The 16,909-nt window shown below is 37.2% G+C and overlaps 1 protein-coding gene across 2 annotated transcripts; it reads right to left on the bottom strand.

Annotated features, from left to right (window-relative positions):
• Positions 1-1,565: 1,565 nt before the first annotated feature.
• LOC110719593 lies at positions 1,566-14,943 on the bottom strand. Of its 2 annotated transcripts, XM_021898559.1 has the most exons (9): positions 13,838-14,943; positions 10,910-13,522; positions 10,723-10,826; positions 9,046-9,115; positions 7,668-8,483; positions 6,852-7,054; positions 3,708-3,828; positions 2,845-3,045; positions 1,566-2,163 (listed from the first exon to the last, which is right to left on the bottom strand). In XM_021898559.1, the coding sequence occupies exons 1-9, from the start codon at positions 13,991-13,993 to the stop codon at positions 2,023-2,025; spliced, it is 4,425 nt and encodes a 1,474-aa protein (XP_021754251.1). In that variant the 5' UTR covers positions 13,994-14,943; the 3' UTR covers positions 1,566-2,022. The 2 variants fall into 2 exon arrangements, with proteins under 2 accessions (XP_021754251.1, XP_021754252.1); XM_021898560.1 differs by lacking the exons at positions 1,566-2,163; positions 2,845-3,045; positions 3,708-3,828 and having other exon boundaries at positions 6,935-7,062.
• Positions 14,944-16,909: the final 1,966 nt, after the last annotated feature.

The raw sequence follows: 16,909 nt of genomic DNA, 5'->3' as shown, positions 1-16,909 counted from the left end.
TGGAGTCTCAGAATCTCTGATCCTTGTTACTTTATCATGCTAAGAAATGGGATGAAATTTGCGTAATCATATCCACAGAGCATTAATAGCAAGATAGAAATTTTAATCAAAGTTTGCAAGTTTAAGCGCTGTCAATTTGTGCTCACCACACAGTAGATATTTAACACCATTTTTCAACTGTTTCTCTCAATAAGTATTTTCAATACATTGAAAGATTAAGAAAAATAGATTTTCCCAAATCAGGTAGCCATGTAGGTAATTTTGCTGAAACACCCCAAAACAAAAGACTTTATTATCATGAAAATTTAGATTAGCTGTATCATGAGAATTTAAATTAAGAGTTATTGAGAAGCCATAATAGATAATAGGGAAATTCTCAATGATACTCATCAGTTTTTTAATTTTCTCTCTGGTGAACGGCAAAAATTTCAATTATTTTTGATAATCACGAATTATTAGTATATATTACCAATAGCATTAAATCATTAATGATATAATTTGGTTAAAATCTTTAACTAGGGTCAGGTTTTTATTATTTTTTAATAATTAAATTATTTTTATAAAATTTTAATAAAAAAAACCACCACTCCTCTCCCAACAGCCCAACACCCCCTAGCCTAGCCGACGCTTCTCTTCCGGCGCCAGCGCCGGTGCCGCCCACGACCCCCCATTGCTTGTCTTCTTCTCTCTCTTCTTCCTCACTTGCACCTTTGTTGGTCTCTCGTTGAATTTTCATAAACCCAGAAAAAATCAACTTCAATTCTCTCTCCTTGCAAAATCATCAAATTTCATCAGAAAACTCATACTTGATGAAAAACGATGACGAAATTCCCTCATTCGTTCTATCTTACCCATTAATCCCGCCGCAAATTACGCCGCACCCACCTCCCTAATTGGCGTCGCCGTCGATTGGACCACCTTGCTGGTTTTAGGGGGTTTTTTGTGGGGAGGGAGGGTTTGTGGTTTGGGGGGGACGCGACAGGGGGAGGGCCGAGAGCGGTTGATGCGGTGTCGCCGGGAGCAGGGAGATCGGGACTGGGGTCATGGGGTGGCTGGCTGGGTAGGGGAAGAATGGGTGGTGGGATTTTTTTTTTTAAAAAAAAAAATTTATTTTTTAAATTATTTAATTATTAAAAAATAAAAATAAAAAACTAACCCTAGTTAAAGATTTTAACCAAAATTTATCATTAATGTTATTGCTAATATATACTAATAATATATGAATACCAAACCTAATTAAAATTTTTGTTGTTCACCAAAGAGAAAATTAAAAAACTAATGAGCACCATTGAGAATATAATAAAGAGATTGAAGCAGTTCAATTTCTTAAATTCTCATGGCTTGAAAGTTGAAGCAAACTTCAGCAACAAAATAATTCTTATATAGAATAAAATTGCAGTGAGAATTATAGCATCCTATGTTAATAAGAAATTAGTAAATAATATTTAATAAAAAAAAAAACCATACTAGTACATTGTAAAAACCTAAATTTCATTGTTCTAATATATAATCAAAGATATTAAATGTCACTGTTTCAAAAAAAAAAAAAAGATTTTAAACGTCACATTAATAGGAGAACTAATATAGATAATATAAACATTATAATTCTATTATTATCTTTAGACCACAAAAGTCAATGTAACAAATTACTAAAGTAATAGTATTCTAAAAAAAAAAAAAAAAATTACTAAAGTAATACCGTAAGAAACAAAGGGAAAGCAAGCAAAATCAAGAAGCAAAGAAGGGCTAACAGAGTTGAAGAATTAGCGAAAATTCAGACCAAAAATGAATTGTATTGTCTCTAGTCTATTTACGATATCATCAACCTAAGAGTCTCTTCAACAATCCAAGTTATATTTTCTCACTCATGTTGAGCCATGAGACCTTCCAAAATGGACATCACAAAAACCGAAAAACGTCACAGGGTCAACAATTGCTAGTGGTAACCATTCTCACATTTCTTTTGTCAATCCCTGTGTCGAAGGATGCATACCTTCCATGGCCCATAACTTTCTGTGGAAGCTACAAAAGAAAGGTCCCCAACTCTTGCCCATGCCTTGTCAAGCAGACCTTGCGATCCCCAACCCATTCTAAGTGGTAGGACAGGTCAAGATTGTGAAGCAAAAGATTTAAACTGTCCACATCACTTGACCGAGCATGTACCTACATAGATATTAGAGAAGGTATATGTTTGAGATTGCACGGTTGCACCCCAAGATAATCATATCATCATCCAAAGCACAGTAGGAAAAAACCTCGAAGCCAGACAAACAATTACAAGGACATCCTAGCAAGACATCCAAACAGGCTCAGTCATCTCCAAACAATAACGGGAGGCAACTAAAGTCATAGTGCTAAACCTCTGAAAGCTACAATTGAATGTAAGAATGTTCGAGTCAATATGGAGACATAAAAGACACCAATTTCTTCCATGAAGCACAGATACAGCATCCAATTATCCTTCTTAGCAGAGTGTAACTGGTAAAGCACATTAACAGGAGAACAAAACAATTCATATATATATAGAGCAGAGAACATAAGTGATAGTTTACACAATGATTATGACTACGGAAAGAAGACATCAAGGGACAGATATTCTTTGTCATTTGCTTATAGTATAAAGAAACTTCTAGAACTGCAGAACAGTATATTTGGCTTTCTTGCTGCAAACTACCAAAACACCAAGCACCTCAGCACCTCTAATCACATTTTCTTGTCATGGCTACAAAAGTTCCTATTTTCTGTTCAACATAGCAACTCGATGCCAAATTGATGGATATTTATGTACTCCAAACTAATAGCCACTAATGTACATATGAAGAAATTGCCAAATTGAAAGAATACCTGTGAATTTGCCTGTCTACCAGTAATGTTTGCCATTATGCTCGCCCTAGAAGAATTAGGTGAGAAGCCTTCCCATGGCGGAACAAATATAAGTTTAGTGCATTGTATGGGAGTAAAGTTGCGGCTTAGCTTTTCCCACCATGCAGATCCCAATGACCACCATCTTATTATTAAACCATGCTCAGAGAAAGCAACCAGTCCCTGTCATTCAAAACATGCATTGAAAGCGTTAGCATGATTGTACATAGTTCACTAAAATGCATTAGTCACGTCCACAAGGCAAAGAAGAAAATTATTGATCTAAAGGAGCACTATAACAGAGTTAGACTAGGTAAAGAGAAAGAGAGTTTATACCATCCCAGGAATACATAAGCAGAATAGGTCCATAATTAGGCCGAAAAAGGTAACTGGAATCCAAAAGGAATAAATTGTTAAACACTGTGCTGACTCACTCGAAGCTTTCAAGTCATTTCAACAGGAATTGTGTTGACAGCAATACTAATGTGGTACAAACAAAAAGGTATTTGGCACAGGTAACTTCAGAAACACTATCAATGGAGAAAATGGAAGACACTTATCCACGCACACACAAAACCCCCCCAAAAAAAGTCCAAATGAAATCAATAGAAGACTCTTTGATAATGGGATAGTATGACATCAAGGCTAGTTATATCTTATCTTACAAACCCAACAAAAGATCAAATAATAACAAAACACAATAATGATCGGTGTAATTAAGAAAAACTATATCACGGGCTCAATAAACCTCCAAAGAAGTAGAAGGATTTGACTAGGAAAGAAAAAATACAGAACAAAACAGAAGAAAAGTTATATTAAGGAAGTAGTAAGCCAGACAAAATTACCTCCCCATCTGGTGAAAAGGTCAATGTAGATATTGCAGAAAGGACAGTTTCAGGAGCTCCAGAAAACAAAGTTGGGAGTCCGGGGGGTCCACTTGCATCAAGAATCTTGATTTTCGTGACACTAAAATCAAACAGAGAGAATAGGACAAGTTCAGCATCTGAAACAAGCCACCATGAGCAGAAATGGGATGAAGCAGCATATTCTCATTCTTTTGGAAACAACTTAAAACTATTTTTCATAAGAGAATAGAGAAATCAATACATTAGATACTAAGTAACCCATTTGATCTATTATATGCAAGGAATCAGCCCAAGCCTGATATCCGTTTCACTTATGCTAGAAGGCCCAAGAAATAATCAGAAGAATGATGAGTTGGAAGTTTGTTAGAAATCAGTTTTGGGGAAGAGGGTAAAATAGTAATCCATGAATAAGTTGGTTACTAGTTTGTTTTTTTGATTCTCTGTATTAGCTGTGCTTAAGTTTGTTAGCTTGCTTAATTTTGGGTATTAATAGGGGGTTTGGTTAAGGGGAATGTATTAAGAAATATATTGTGGAGTTTGTTGTGGAGAGCACCTTCCTCTCGAAAGAAGGCACTGTATTGTTGAACACTCTGTTTGATAATACAACTATCCCCCTTGGCCACCATTTTCTCTCTCTAATTAGCTTGTTTACTTGCTATTTTCATACTAATTCCCAGCAAACTGGTATCAGAGCGGTGACGATTCAAGCCGGAGAAGACGATGGCTCGCTTGAATCATGGACAACGTTTGGATTTGTTGGAGCAGGAGATCGCTGGGATTCCTTCGCGGGTGGCTCAAGAGATCACGACGGAGATTGCGGCACTCAAAACGACCTCAATGCTCAGCTAGCTGCTGGGCAGGAGAAAATCCGATCGGAGGTCCGCTCATCAATGGTGAATGGGTCACAACACCAGTGGGACAACCCATTCTCCGTGCCGCCACATCTGGACTATGGTCCGCTCATCGAACTGGAAGTTAAGGAAGCTCGATTTGCCACTCTTTGATGGAACTAATCCGGATGGTTGTTCTTCTATTTTTAGTGGCTAAGTGAGGAGGACCAGCTCGAGGCGGCCGTAGTGGCACTTGATGGTGACGCGCTGCTGTGGTTCAGTGGGAGCACCGGCGTCAACCCTTGTTAAACTGGGAAGCTTTGAAGAAGCTGCTTCTCCGCCGCTTCAGAACCACCGCGACCGGCACCTTGCATGAGCAGTGGTTCGCTCATCAACAGACCGGAACTGTGGCGGATTATCGGCATCGTTTCATAGAGCTGCTAGCTCCCATTGATGGAGTGCCAGAGGATATAGCGAAAGGGCAATATATTAATGGATTAAAGGAGGAAATACGGGTCCCTAGAACAATCTTTAAGATATACCTTTGATCATTAATATAAAGTATATTTCAAATTGCACAATCTTTAAGATATACCTTTGACCATTAATTATTTTAATTACGTATTAATACAAATTATAAAAAGCTGATATTAAAACTACACATTAAGAAGAATCTAACAATATCTCACATGACTTTTATGGAATATATTAATGAGAATTTTTGGTCATTTTTTAAAGTTTGATCATGAAAAATAGAAATAGACACTATATTATGGGACAGAAGGAGTACTCAACTCCAATTTCCTATCCCAACATCCATTATGGGAAGGAATTGTTTCCAAGCAAGAGATCACTTGCATACAAGCTAAGAACAAATCCTTGCTCCCTAGAACAGTGCTAAGGGATTCTTTGTTATTCCAATTTTAGTATATATTTGTAGACTACAGGCCAGCCTCTAATTTGAGAACACTGTACACAACATGCAGTTCATCACCGAATGCAGACATCCTGCTTGACTGTAGCAGTGAAACATTGACAAAGTAGTTAACTCCAAATGATGACAGGAAAGTGCACGCTAGAAAGGGAGTACCTAATGGGTGTTTTAACTAGCTTCTAAAATTGGTTCTAACAAAAATTGCTTAGATAAAACTACCTTGAAAGCCAGTCCAAGTGAAGCTTCTATACTAAGTAAAACAGAGATCTTAGAGCTTTGGCTTTAGCTTTCTATGGCTTAATAAGGTCCAGTTGCATTTTCTATGCCTATCAGATTGGTGACTTTGATGCAATCCAAGCAAAGAGTTGTGTACATAACTTTGTCATTACCTTAAACCAAGAATGCCATTTAGGAAATTGATGGACCGACCTATGATCATGTAATTAGATAAATGAAGTTTCTTAACTTTAACTTGTTGCACAAAAAGGTCTTCTGCCACACACCCCCCCCCCCTCCAAAAAAAAAAAAAAAAAAAAATCTCAGTAAGGCGCTGAAAAGAAAATTGTCCAGTATTAAGGAAGCAATGGAAAATGTGGAGATTATTTCAATCTGGTAATTGATGACATTATGACCAGCAAAGCGGCAATTACAATGGCAATAAGCTTAGGCTCAATGAAAAATACTTGACTACATCACTGCACTGGCTCCTATTAGTCCTATATAAAACAACCCAATCAGGCCATCTTAACTGTTAAGGCACCTACTCAAGTAACCAATAACCCATCTATGGGCCTACAGTACCCTGTATTAATCTCAGATAGATGGTGCATATTTGGCTTCACATGAAGTAAATGTGTCACAATATCAAACCAAAAACCACATCACTTTCTAAGCTGCTAGCACATGCTGCAAATTCAAAGAAAGCATGAAGAATGAAAAACCGGAAACTCGTTTGGTTTTCTTAGAGGGAAAATACTAATGAGATTGGCTTTTAGGAATGATATGTCATGTCACTATATCAGAATTTGATATCACGAGGGATTCAAAAAGGATAAATTGGTCTTACTAGATAACATCCCTGCAGCAAGTGTAACAAACAGAGGAAGTGGACCCAGAAAGTAGATGTTAAAACTGCCAAAAAACATCTTTGTTTCCTGAAATGCCTATTGTTTCGATTTTGAACTAGTTTACTTCGGGATAGTACTAGGGATGATTTGCAGTGTCTGATGAAATTAATTCCACAATGTATTAGTGGTATCTGGCCCTTTTTTCATGGAAAATTTTACTCTTTAACTATCTATTTCATTATCTTAAGATAAGTGATAGAAGATTGAAAAATTTAAGATAAAATTCGCATACCTTTGCATGTCATAAATATGAATACTTGCATTGTTAACCTCTGCAATAGCATCTCCAACAGCTAAGCGTGTAGAGGTATCATTGAGAGCAACCATTGGATAAACACGTACAACCTCTTTCAAAGTTGCCATTGAACTCTGGAGGCAAGTCTTGCGCATAACTGTATTGGCAGGATCCATTGTTTGCAAGATGAAGTTGATCACCTGCACATCTGTCTGAATGTCAGAGCCATTAAATGTTCAAGCAATGCAGAAAAATCATAAGTTATTTATCAGATATAAAATTCTAAAACAAAATTCAATAGAAGTAAGTTTACTACATTAATTCATTTGGAGTATTTTAATAACCTATAAGTTGTGATACCATTAGCCACTTGAAAAGAAAGCAAAGAATATCACTTTCAATTAGAACATGATACAGATTAACACAACTTTTTGGCACAAACCATGCATATGAACAGTTGTAGCCTGATTGCCTGAATAATAGCACTCAGGGTGTGTTCTCTTCAAAATATATTGAATGATTTGGACTTGTATGTTTGAACTTTTAACTTATATGATCTCATTTCATTGAACTTATTATGTAACTTTTTGTCTGAATAAGTTGCAACACACCCAGAAACTTGCAGTTGCCTAACAGATTGTGTTTAGACATTCAGATATCCTTCAAGTAAAACAAATGCTATATACTATCAAAGAAGAAGGATGCCTAGTATTCTTGTCATTATTTTCCAATATTATATCCAACAATTTCATAGACACTGTTTTCCAATATTGAATCTAACAATTTTATAGACATAAGAATGGAATCGCAAACCTTATTTAGATACTGAGCTAAGTTTCTGGGCGAACCACGCATGAGCCTAATGAAAGTCATAAGGGATACTATATGAACTGGTGAATCAGAGGCAGTAGACCAAATAAGGCCTTCGACTACACTCAGAAATCCAGGTATATCTGCCAATGCTAAACTTGGAAGAAGAATGTTGACTAAAGTTTCCCGAAGTTTAGGAGGTACAGCTGCAGCCACAGATGAAGTATTCGCAGAAGCACCACTTACACATTCTATTTGAAAGAAAATGTCCTCAATAAAACTATGAATTTCAGCACCTATACATGCTTTCCATGTTGTCTCCATGCCTTCAGCTAGGAGTTCAGCAGCTGTACAACTATATTTCTCATTCATAGCCATGACTAGTTTTATTAGTGGATGGACGACCAACATGGCAAGGCTGGGTTTTACAAGACTTGGATACCAAACAGCTAGAGCTGCTGCAACAATAATATGAGATGCCATCGCATCTTGACTTGTTCCACCAACACAAGAAATCCAATCCTGCAGTTCATAAGATTCAAGCCATTTCTGTATCTCAGCTTCTTCAACTTGCAAAGATGCCCCTTGAATTTCTGCAGACCTTTCAGCATGCAGACAGCTAGCCTGGGTTCCTGTCTTTTTCTCATTTACCAATTCGCTTTCTCCCACTTGACCTACAGAGTTTACAGTATTCGTGTGTTCAGTTGTTCTCAAGCAACACAAGGGTGGAGGGATAGCCCTTGAAGCAGCACAGTGAAATAAAGATCTGGCAGCCAAACGAACATGCTCATCTTCATCTTGCCAGAAGCTGACCAATAGCTGAAATTGAATGAAAACCACATATTTCAGGATCAATATAAAACTTGAAACAGAAAGATGCATATAGCTGAGCTACTTGGGTCTTAAATGAGAACCGATGTGGACTGAGGAGTGTAACAATCAAAAGGTTGATGTTCAAAACCTTGTTGTTTGTTCGTTTTTTTTTCTTATTATAATTTATTATTTATTCACTTATTTTTTTTAAAGTTATGGCTTATATTCTTAATACTCCTAGCTGAAAGAGACAAATTCGTTCTTACAGAACTTCGAACTGTTCATGCTACAGTCTTACAAAATTTCCTGCTACCAGCTTTGGTTAGTACAACAGAAAGTCTGCATCAATAACAGCTTATATCGCTTCAAAATTTTGAGAATAAGCAGCTATACAGCTCAATTCAAGAAGAGTATCAAGTCTATCAACTATTTAATACTAAGAAACTGAAAGGTTGTCGAACAAGTTAAGAAAAACACAAAATTCATCCAAATCACACACAGTAAAATCAAGAAACACAAAAAGGAAATGCATGCATTCAACAAGAGATCTAATTAAGGTCTCGCCAACCTGTAGTGATGGAGGCTTCACACCAGGAACTTTCTTAGCGAAATTACGTGTATAGAATGCAGATAAAGCACTGCATCATGGATTCAAAAAGTTAGATTGATGATCCCAGGATAATAATAAGGCCGAAAGAAGACATATCATAAATCGTTGTACCATTAGTAACTACTAAATAATGGCGAAGAATGCAAATCCAACATCCAATGGATATGCTATGTGACCACATTATTACCGAATCCATTTTCTATGAAATGTGGCAGTGATGAAGATAATGTCCTATTTGTTTTATTGCATTGGACTATATGTGAAGTTTGTATAATTGTGTGTTATAACTGTTTAGAGCTAAACAGATCCGGGGAGAATCATTAATTTGCTTTAAAATTTTTTGCAGGAGACAGGAAACACTTCAGGCATACATAAAGTTTACAAGTTTGTTATTTAAAGTAGAATGGAAAATGTAGTATTCGTATTCCGGTCAACAAATCATGTTTTCCGGCTTAAGTAAATCTTCCATTGTTTCCTTTGTTTGCTCACAGCTTTTCTTCTTCTTTCCTAGTTACACACTTGGAATAACAGCGTGGGAATATTAATACTAGGCTGTGATCACTTGCTTAATGGGTGTTACTTTCCTTTTTTGAGGTCTTTAAGATTTTCAGATAATATATGCTTATATTTTGATGTATACATATCCAACAAGAAAATTTTCTAGCCCTTGTTTCCTCTCTTTTTTTATTTTTCATAATTCCCTGCTAACTCTTATGTATTCATTTTTCTTAAAAATATTGGTGTTTGCATGAAAAATAATAGTTCACTTTTTCAGAAAGAACAAATTTATTGGTAAAGAAGAAATTTGTAGATACAATATGCAGAAATATTTCCATTTTAGAAAATGTATCCCAGAGTTTCCACAGTGAAAATTGGCCGAGTCAAGTAAAAAATTTGGGAAAGTGCAGACCTTAAATTTGACGTGTTCGGTGTTCCTATAAGCTTACATCTAGCCAAAAGGCCTTTAGGGTACCATAATAATTGATATCCATAGAAATTTAACATACCCCCAGATTGATTTCACACATAGATGTACAGACAAAAACAACAAAGATGTATCAGACACTTCATGTTGGAGCAAATTTACTATTCATCAACCATAGAGAAGCAATCTCTCTCTTCTCCTCACTTCTCGATAGCTTAATTTAGGGGACTGACTGAATATCAAGTTAGAAAGGTATCTGTATAATCCAAAAAGTTTGGTAAATGATTTGACATGGAATCAAGTTATTTATTGAACTTTGGACCTTTATTCCAGGAATAACAGTTAGTTTAATAAAACATATTCAGAATATTAAACTGCAAGTTTTTAGTAGGTTGTATCCCAGCTCCTGTGTCCAACTTTAAAATATTGTTCCTGTCCAAGATTTTTCCATTGTGAATTGGACACTATATACAAAATTTAGATAACATAGCATGTACATAAAAGTTAACATTATTCCCACCTAATATTCCTGCTAAGCATGTAATTTATTCAGCTCAATGAATCAATTGCCACCAACTAGATGATAAAAAGCTTCTCAATGCAATTATGAGATAAGTTACTTATACCACAATAAATAAATAAATAAATAAATAAAAAAAACCAGTCTACGGATAACAGATGATGACATTCTGCAATAGGCACTGCAATACCTGCTGGCTCCTGAACAAGAGTGGGACAAGCTAACCATGCTCTGGGCAAGGGACAGCATTGTCAATGACCTCAGTGCACAAAATTTTGATGATGATTTCCAAAGCTGACAATTTAATTTGGGGGCTTAGGATACTATGCGACACGTATGAAAGAAATTGACATAATGTAATAGGAACATCAAATCACCTGAAGAGCAGAACTGAAAGCAGGGAATGTTATTGTAAAAGATCCTCCATCCCCTTCCAAACCAGGAGCCAACATAACGTTTTCATATCTTTTTATATTCATTTCCATCATAAGTAAGCGCTCAAGTTCAACATCGACACCCCATAGATGCAAAAATGAGAGGCTGAATTGCAGTAAGCTTAATCTAAATGAGTCAATGCATTGATTAATCTTCGTCATATCTCGAAGATTCCCTTGCTCAACAGAATAATTTGACATAGTCCCCAGCTCGGAATTAATTGATACCTGTGATTCATTTAGAGGGGCATCTGATTTGTTTCCTTCAACATCCCCAAAAACATCAGGAGATAACAAAGCTGAAAGGTCAAAACTTAGAATTGCAATTCCAGATATTGGACGGGAACATCTAATTGGAAGCTTTTCATGGTTTCCTGTACTTAGTTTAACAGATCTGGCACTACTACTACTGAGTGATGACGAGCTGCGCTCTGTCAGATTTATTTCACTGAATGAAACAGACACACGGCTTTCTAGATTAGATGGCAACGAGCTTCCTTGTTCTGTCAATGATGGGATCAATGAGGATCTCGAGGTATTATAATTGGATGCATGCCCAGATATGTTAACACCTTTGCAAAAGTTATTAAACATTGAGTGAGCTGCTGCACTGCGCAAAACCCGCTCTCTAGAACCAGCCTTCATATCCCATATGTATAAGGCGTCCTTTGTACCTGATGCTACTGACAGATTCTGAGAAAGGCAAGCCAAATAACCTCTCACACCATCCCATACCACTTGCAGAGGATAGCTAGGATGTCCTGGAAACATTCTTTCAACACGCAAAGTCTCAAGAGACACAAGGGCAACACAACAGTCCTCACCAACAGAGAGAAAACATTCATTCCACGGATGATAACTTTGCAATGGTGGCAGGATTATTTGGCGAACAGGGGCCACATGGTGGTGCAGCACCATAATTGTATTGCAAGTCTCAAGATCCCATACACGAAGTGTGCAATCCATGCTCCCTGACAATAGAACATTGCTGCATACCTGCTCAGTGGAAGCCCCTGTCATCTGGTGCGCTGCCAAACATAAAACTGGCCCTTTGTGTCCCAAAAATTGTTTTTTGGATGCATCAGAGTTTATTTCCTGCGCCAAGAAGTTGAACTGGACTAGCTCTATTAGACCGCTATGATAGCCATACACAATTGCATACGGGGTATGAGCATATAGTGATATAATCATTGTTGAAGAAACAATATTTTCTTTTGTGCAATCTTGATCATCTTTGTGCAAAGTGCCTGCAACTACCTGGTCTAGAGTACTAGCCATTGTAGTCAAAGGAGACACTCCAGGAGTATGCTTTGAGGCCTCAGAGTTTATCACATAACTTGATTCATCAGCCCAATCGTCAAGGAAGTCCCCTTCTCCAAGTAACCTACAGATTTTGCCAAAGCTCTCGTGGTCATCAGGCAGCTGATGCAGTGACCATATAGTTACACGAGGTCTCCACAAGGAAGGCTCCTCATTATGAAAGCAAATTGATTCAATTCGAAGAAAGTTTTGTTGCAATTGAACAAACTTACTTGACAATTTCACATTCACCGGACAAGCAGTAGCAGGTATCTGATTTACAACCTCATACTTGAAAGTGTCACCCACATAAGATAACTCGTATATGATGGCTGATCCTCTCTCATCCCACACAGAAAATTTCAAACCTATGACATTGTGAACATTTCCGGACTCTGAAGTACAAGTATGGTCAGAAGTGAAAAACATGCCTCCAGCGACACGTGATACACTGAAATCAGCTCCACCACGATGGTTGTCTTCAAAAGAAATGACTCCAATTACCATAGCACTGGAAACTAAGAAAAAGATGCAGCCGGTTTTATACACTAATCCAAACAATTGCCCAAAAGTGGCTACAGATAATACCAATTCTCCTTCATAAGGCCTGTTATTCACAAGAGAAGAACTTTGATGCAGCTTCACCCCACCCTCTTCCAGATTATAGTCTTTAACCAATGGAATACACTGACTTTTACCAAATGAATCAATTACAAGAGCGGAATGCTTTTGTTTGTCATCAATAAACTCAACTAGGGTCATGAACTTTAGTGGCCCAATCGACAATTGCCCATTAAATACAGTTTGCACAATATTGAGGGAATATGTATCAACAATAATAATAGTACATTTCAGTGGTTTTTTGCTCAAAGATTCCTCATCCCCAGGAACCTCACCCCCTTCAGTCGAATCCACATTTTCAGCGTCCGAACTACGTGAATTATCAGCAAAACACGAAGCCACACATACATATCTCCTATTTGCCGGCAATGCCTGAACAATGGATGGACTGCCAACCCAAGCAGGCAACTTCCTTCGACACCTACAATGTCCACTCCCTCGACTCCAAACACACAATAAACCATCACTACACACACTTACTAATGCAGCCTGATCGCTGCCGGGCAGACTGTCAAACCCTACACCACTATCATCATTATCAACCTTTTCATCTAATGAAGGTAAAAGAGGATAAGCAACGCAAAGATCAGCTATTGGCGCAACATGACCACATAACATAGCAACAGGTTTAATCTTCTGCAACCAAACACAATTACCAAAACTAATCACCAATCTCAATCAAATCAAATGTGCCATTTTCATGATTGTAAGCATTGAATTGAATTGCGAATAGTTTAGAAGTTGATTACTTAATGAAACATGTACAAATACGGAAACATTGCTGAAACTTTGATAAAATGTTGCAATTAATATGAAACTTGGATAAAACATTGCAATATACGCAAAATGAAGTGAAAATTAGTATGAATTAACAGAAATTTGATTGAATTTAGTTGGTCAATTCATCAAACAGTTGGTGGACATGAAAATGTGTGTGAGAGAGAGGCTGACCGGAGAAGAGGTATCGTCGGAGAAATGCCACCAGACGACGGAGCCGTCGGAGGCGCCGGTGTAAAGAGACAACGGTTTGTCGATAACAGCGACGGCGGTGATGCGGTGAGACGGCGGATTCTTCGGCCAAATTCCGACGATCGATCTACAGTTCATCGCAATTTTACTTGATCACTGATTTTGTGTTTCTCTCTCATCAATTCCGGTATAGAAGTTGTGTGCGACGGTGAGACGTTGTTCGGGTTAGTCAAGTGACTCAAGTCCGTAGTCATTGAGGTGGACTGGGTCTTACTGAGTGGGCTGGATAGTGAGGTTGTTGTTTTTGGTGGGCTGACAGAAATTTGGTCCAGATTTGAAAAGCAAGGATATCTACTTATTTTTTATTTTTTTTTTGAAAGATTTTCTCTTACTTTCTTCGCTTTAGAATAATGAGGAAGCCCAATTTATCTCTTTGTTAAACAACATTCGTTTATCAAATGGCAAAATTGTAAATGAATCAACAATTTTTGCCTAATCATCATGACATATTTGTAAATAAATCAACTATTGTGGGGTCTATTTTCTAGTCATCATGGCATGATTATAAACAAATCAACGGTTTTTTCACCATATACCACTGAGTTTTCACTTAATTCACCATATACCATCGAAAACTTTTAATTTCACCATATACCACTGAGTTTAACAAAAATGTCATAACATCCCCTTTTCCTTTACTCCGTTAGTCATTATTAGTTAATTAAGCCACGTGGCAGCCTCTAATGGACTCTTATTTTAATTAATTAATTAAGTAATTTAAAAAAACTTTTTACAAAAATTATTAAAAAAAAAAAACCACCACCACTTACTTGCCAGCCACTATCTCGCCCTCCCATAACCGCCACCTAGCCTTACCCCTCGTCTCCGGCTCCCAACTGCTCTCCCCACCGCGCCGCCGCCGCACAACCTCCCTGCCCTATGCCGGTGCCCACGTCCCTCCTCTAAACCACCATACCCAACTCGAATTCCCCCTCCCTTCCCGGCTTAAAACTACTAGCCAAAACACCTTTGCCAAAAACCACCATGCTGAAACCCAACGCCGGCGACATAGATCCCCCCTCTCACGTCGCCGCCGCTCGATTTAGCTGCAAACAACCAACCCAAAACCACAAAACCCAAAATCAAAACTTAGGTTTAGAGGGGGGGGGGGGGGAAAGGGGTGGAGTTGGAAGAGGGAGGGGTGACTTAGGTTCGTCGACACGGGGAAGGGGTTTGAGCGCCATCGATTTGTGCGTCGGTGGTTAGGGAGCGAGAGTTTTTCAAGGGAGGGAGAGGGTTTTAAGGTGGTGGGATAGTGGTGGTGGCTAGTTGGGTCAGATTTCGCGCCGGCCGATCGGATTCCACGCCGGCGGGCGGTGTCAGGTTATGGTGGTGGTTGGCTGGGTGGACATAGGTGGCTATTTTTTTTTTAAATTTTTTGATGATTAAATTAAATAATTTAAAAGAGATTCAATTATATGTTGCCACGTGGCCTTATTAGCCTTAATGACTAATGGTGTTAACGTCCGTTAGTCATTAATGGCATGTGGTGACATTTTTGTTAAACTCAGTGGTATATGGTGAATTTGAAAGTTTTCGATGGTATACGGTGAATTAAGTGAAAACTCAGTGGTATATGGTGAAAAAGCCGATAAATCAACTATTGTGGGGTCCATTTTTAGTAAAAAGTTGTTGATGTATTTACAGTTTTGCCATTTGATAAACATATTTTGTTTATAAGAAGATAACTTTGTATTTTCTCCAGAAGAATTAATATGTTGACTTTTTTCAGTACTCACGCACTAACTTTGATTATAAGTTTTTTATTTAGTAACATATTAAAAACAATTCGATCTTGAAAGATGTAGTTTAATAGTATTAAATTTCACAATATCAAATTTTGTAAAAAACCACATCTAATATCCTTAATTTTGTAAAAAAGCACATTTTTAAAAATGTTGTAAATAACCACTCAATTTAATTTTTGTTGTAATACTGAGTCAGTGCCTTTGTAAGTTAAGGACGCTGGTTTTTGAAGATCGGTGCTTTTTTGACCTTTTTTTTTTTGGGTTTGGGCAAGAGTTTTATGCACTGATTTTCATTCTTTTGCTGCTTTCTTATTACTTTTTTTTTTTTTTTTTTTCCACTAATGTGATTTGTATATATATAAAGATGGTTAAAGGTATAAATAGTCAAATTTGTGTGTTGACTACACATGTAGGTCAAAGAAATCTATACTCTATATAGTATTAAAAAGTGTTTTGAAACAAGTCCACACGCTACGTGGCACTCTGTTGTTGGTTATCATTCCATATACGTTAAAAATGGAAACATGACTTGTATAAGAATTGAAGCCTTTAGTGTAAAAAAGGAAACATGAGTTAATTCAAGACTAGGCTGGATTAGCATTAAAAACTTAATCGTTGAACTATACCATAGTTAGTGTCGTTTATTGTAAATAAAATAAATCAATAAAAGTAGAATTGAATCATGAAACCAGAGGAATCTATCGCCCATACTCGACAACTAGCTAGTACGTATCAAATTTAAAAATTGAGGTTTGCGTTAACCATATATATTCTTTAATTAATCTTTTGCTAGGCTTTAACTTCACCAACTTAGAATTAAAAGTTACTGGTCACCAAACCCTCACATTTGGTGCACAACCCCTTAGAATTATAGAAATGGATAGATCGTAGATATTACAATGAACTGTTTTTTTGACTTTTTATCTTCGACTTAGTTTTTACTTGGACGAAAGCAGAAAACTATGTTTCTTGACTCTTGAGCATTCTGGAAGCTTCCTAAGGCTTAAGGATTAAAAACATAGATAAGTTGTATTTGTACAAGTATCACTTACGTACTCGATCTCATGCGGTTTTGTGTAGAAATATTTATCGTTAAGTGTAAAACTCCGTAGGAGGTTACTCCGTAACAATTTTGAGTTTTGAGGGCTTAATTTAGTGACGCAATTATTTACCAATTTAGTAGGACGACAAGATAGTAAGATGCTTGTAAGTATCGTGGCCAAAAAATAAAGAATTAAAGCTAAGG

This window comes from Chenopodium quinoa, unplaced genomic scaffold (genome assembly GCF_001683475.1).
Source record: "Chenopodium quinoa cultivar QQ74 unplaced genomic scaffold, ASM168347v1, whole genome shotgun sequence".
NCBI classification, from domain to species: Eukaryota; Viridiplantae; Streptophyta; class Magnoliopsida; order Caryophyllales; family Amaranthaceae; genus Chenopodium; species Chenopodium quinoa.
The sequence above is the reverse complement of the archived record's forward strand: the minus strand, read 5'-3'. Positions and strand labels throughout refer to the sequence as shown.

Excerpts from the sequence above, each read along its gene's own strand:
- LOC110719593 (XM_021898559.1), bottom strand. The coding sequence starts at position 13,993 with ATGAACTGTAGATCGATCGTCGGAATTTGGCCGAAGAATCCGCCGTCT. Across the intron at positions 8,484-9,045 it reads TGAAGCCTCCATCACTACAG|CTATTGGTCAGCTTCTGGCA; the intron begins GTTGGCGAGACC and ends ATTCAATTTCAG. Across the intron at positions 3,046-3,707 it reads CCTTTTCACCAGATGGGGAG|GGACTGGTTGCTTTCTCTGA; the intron begins GTAATTTTGTCT and ends TTTGAATGACAG.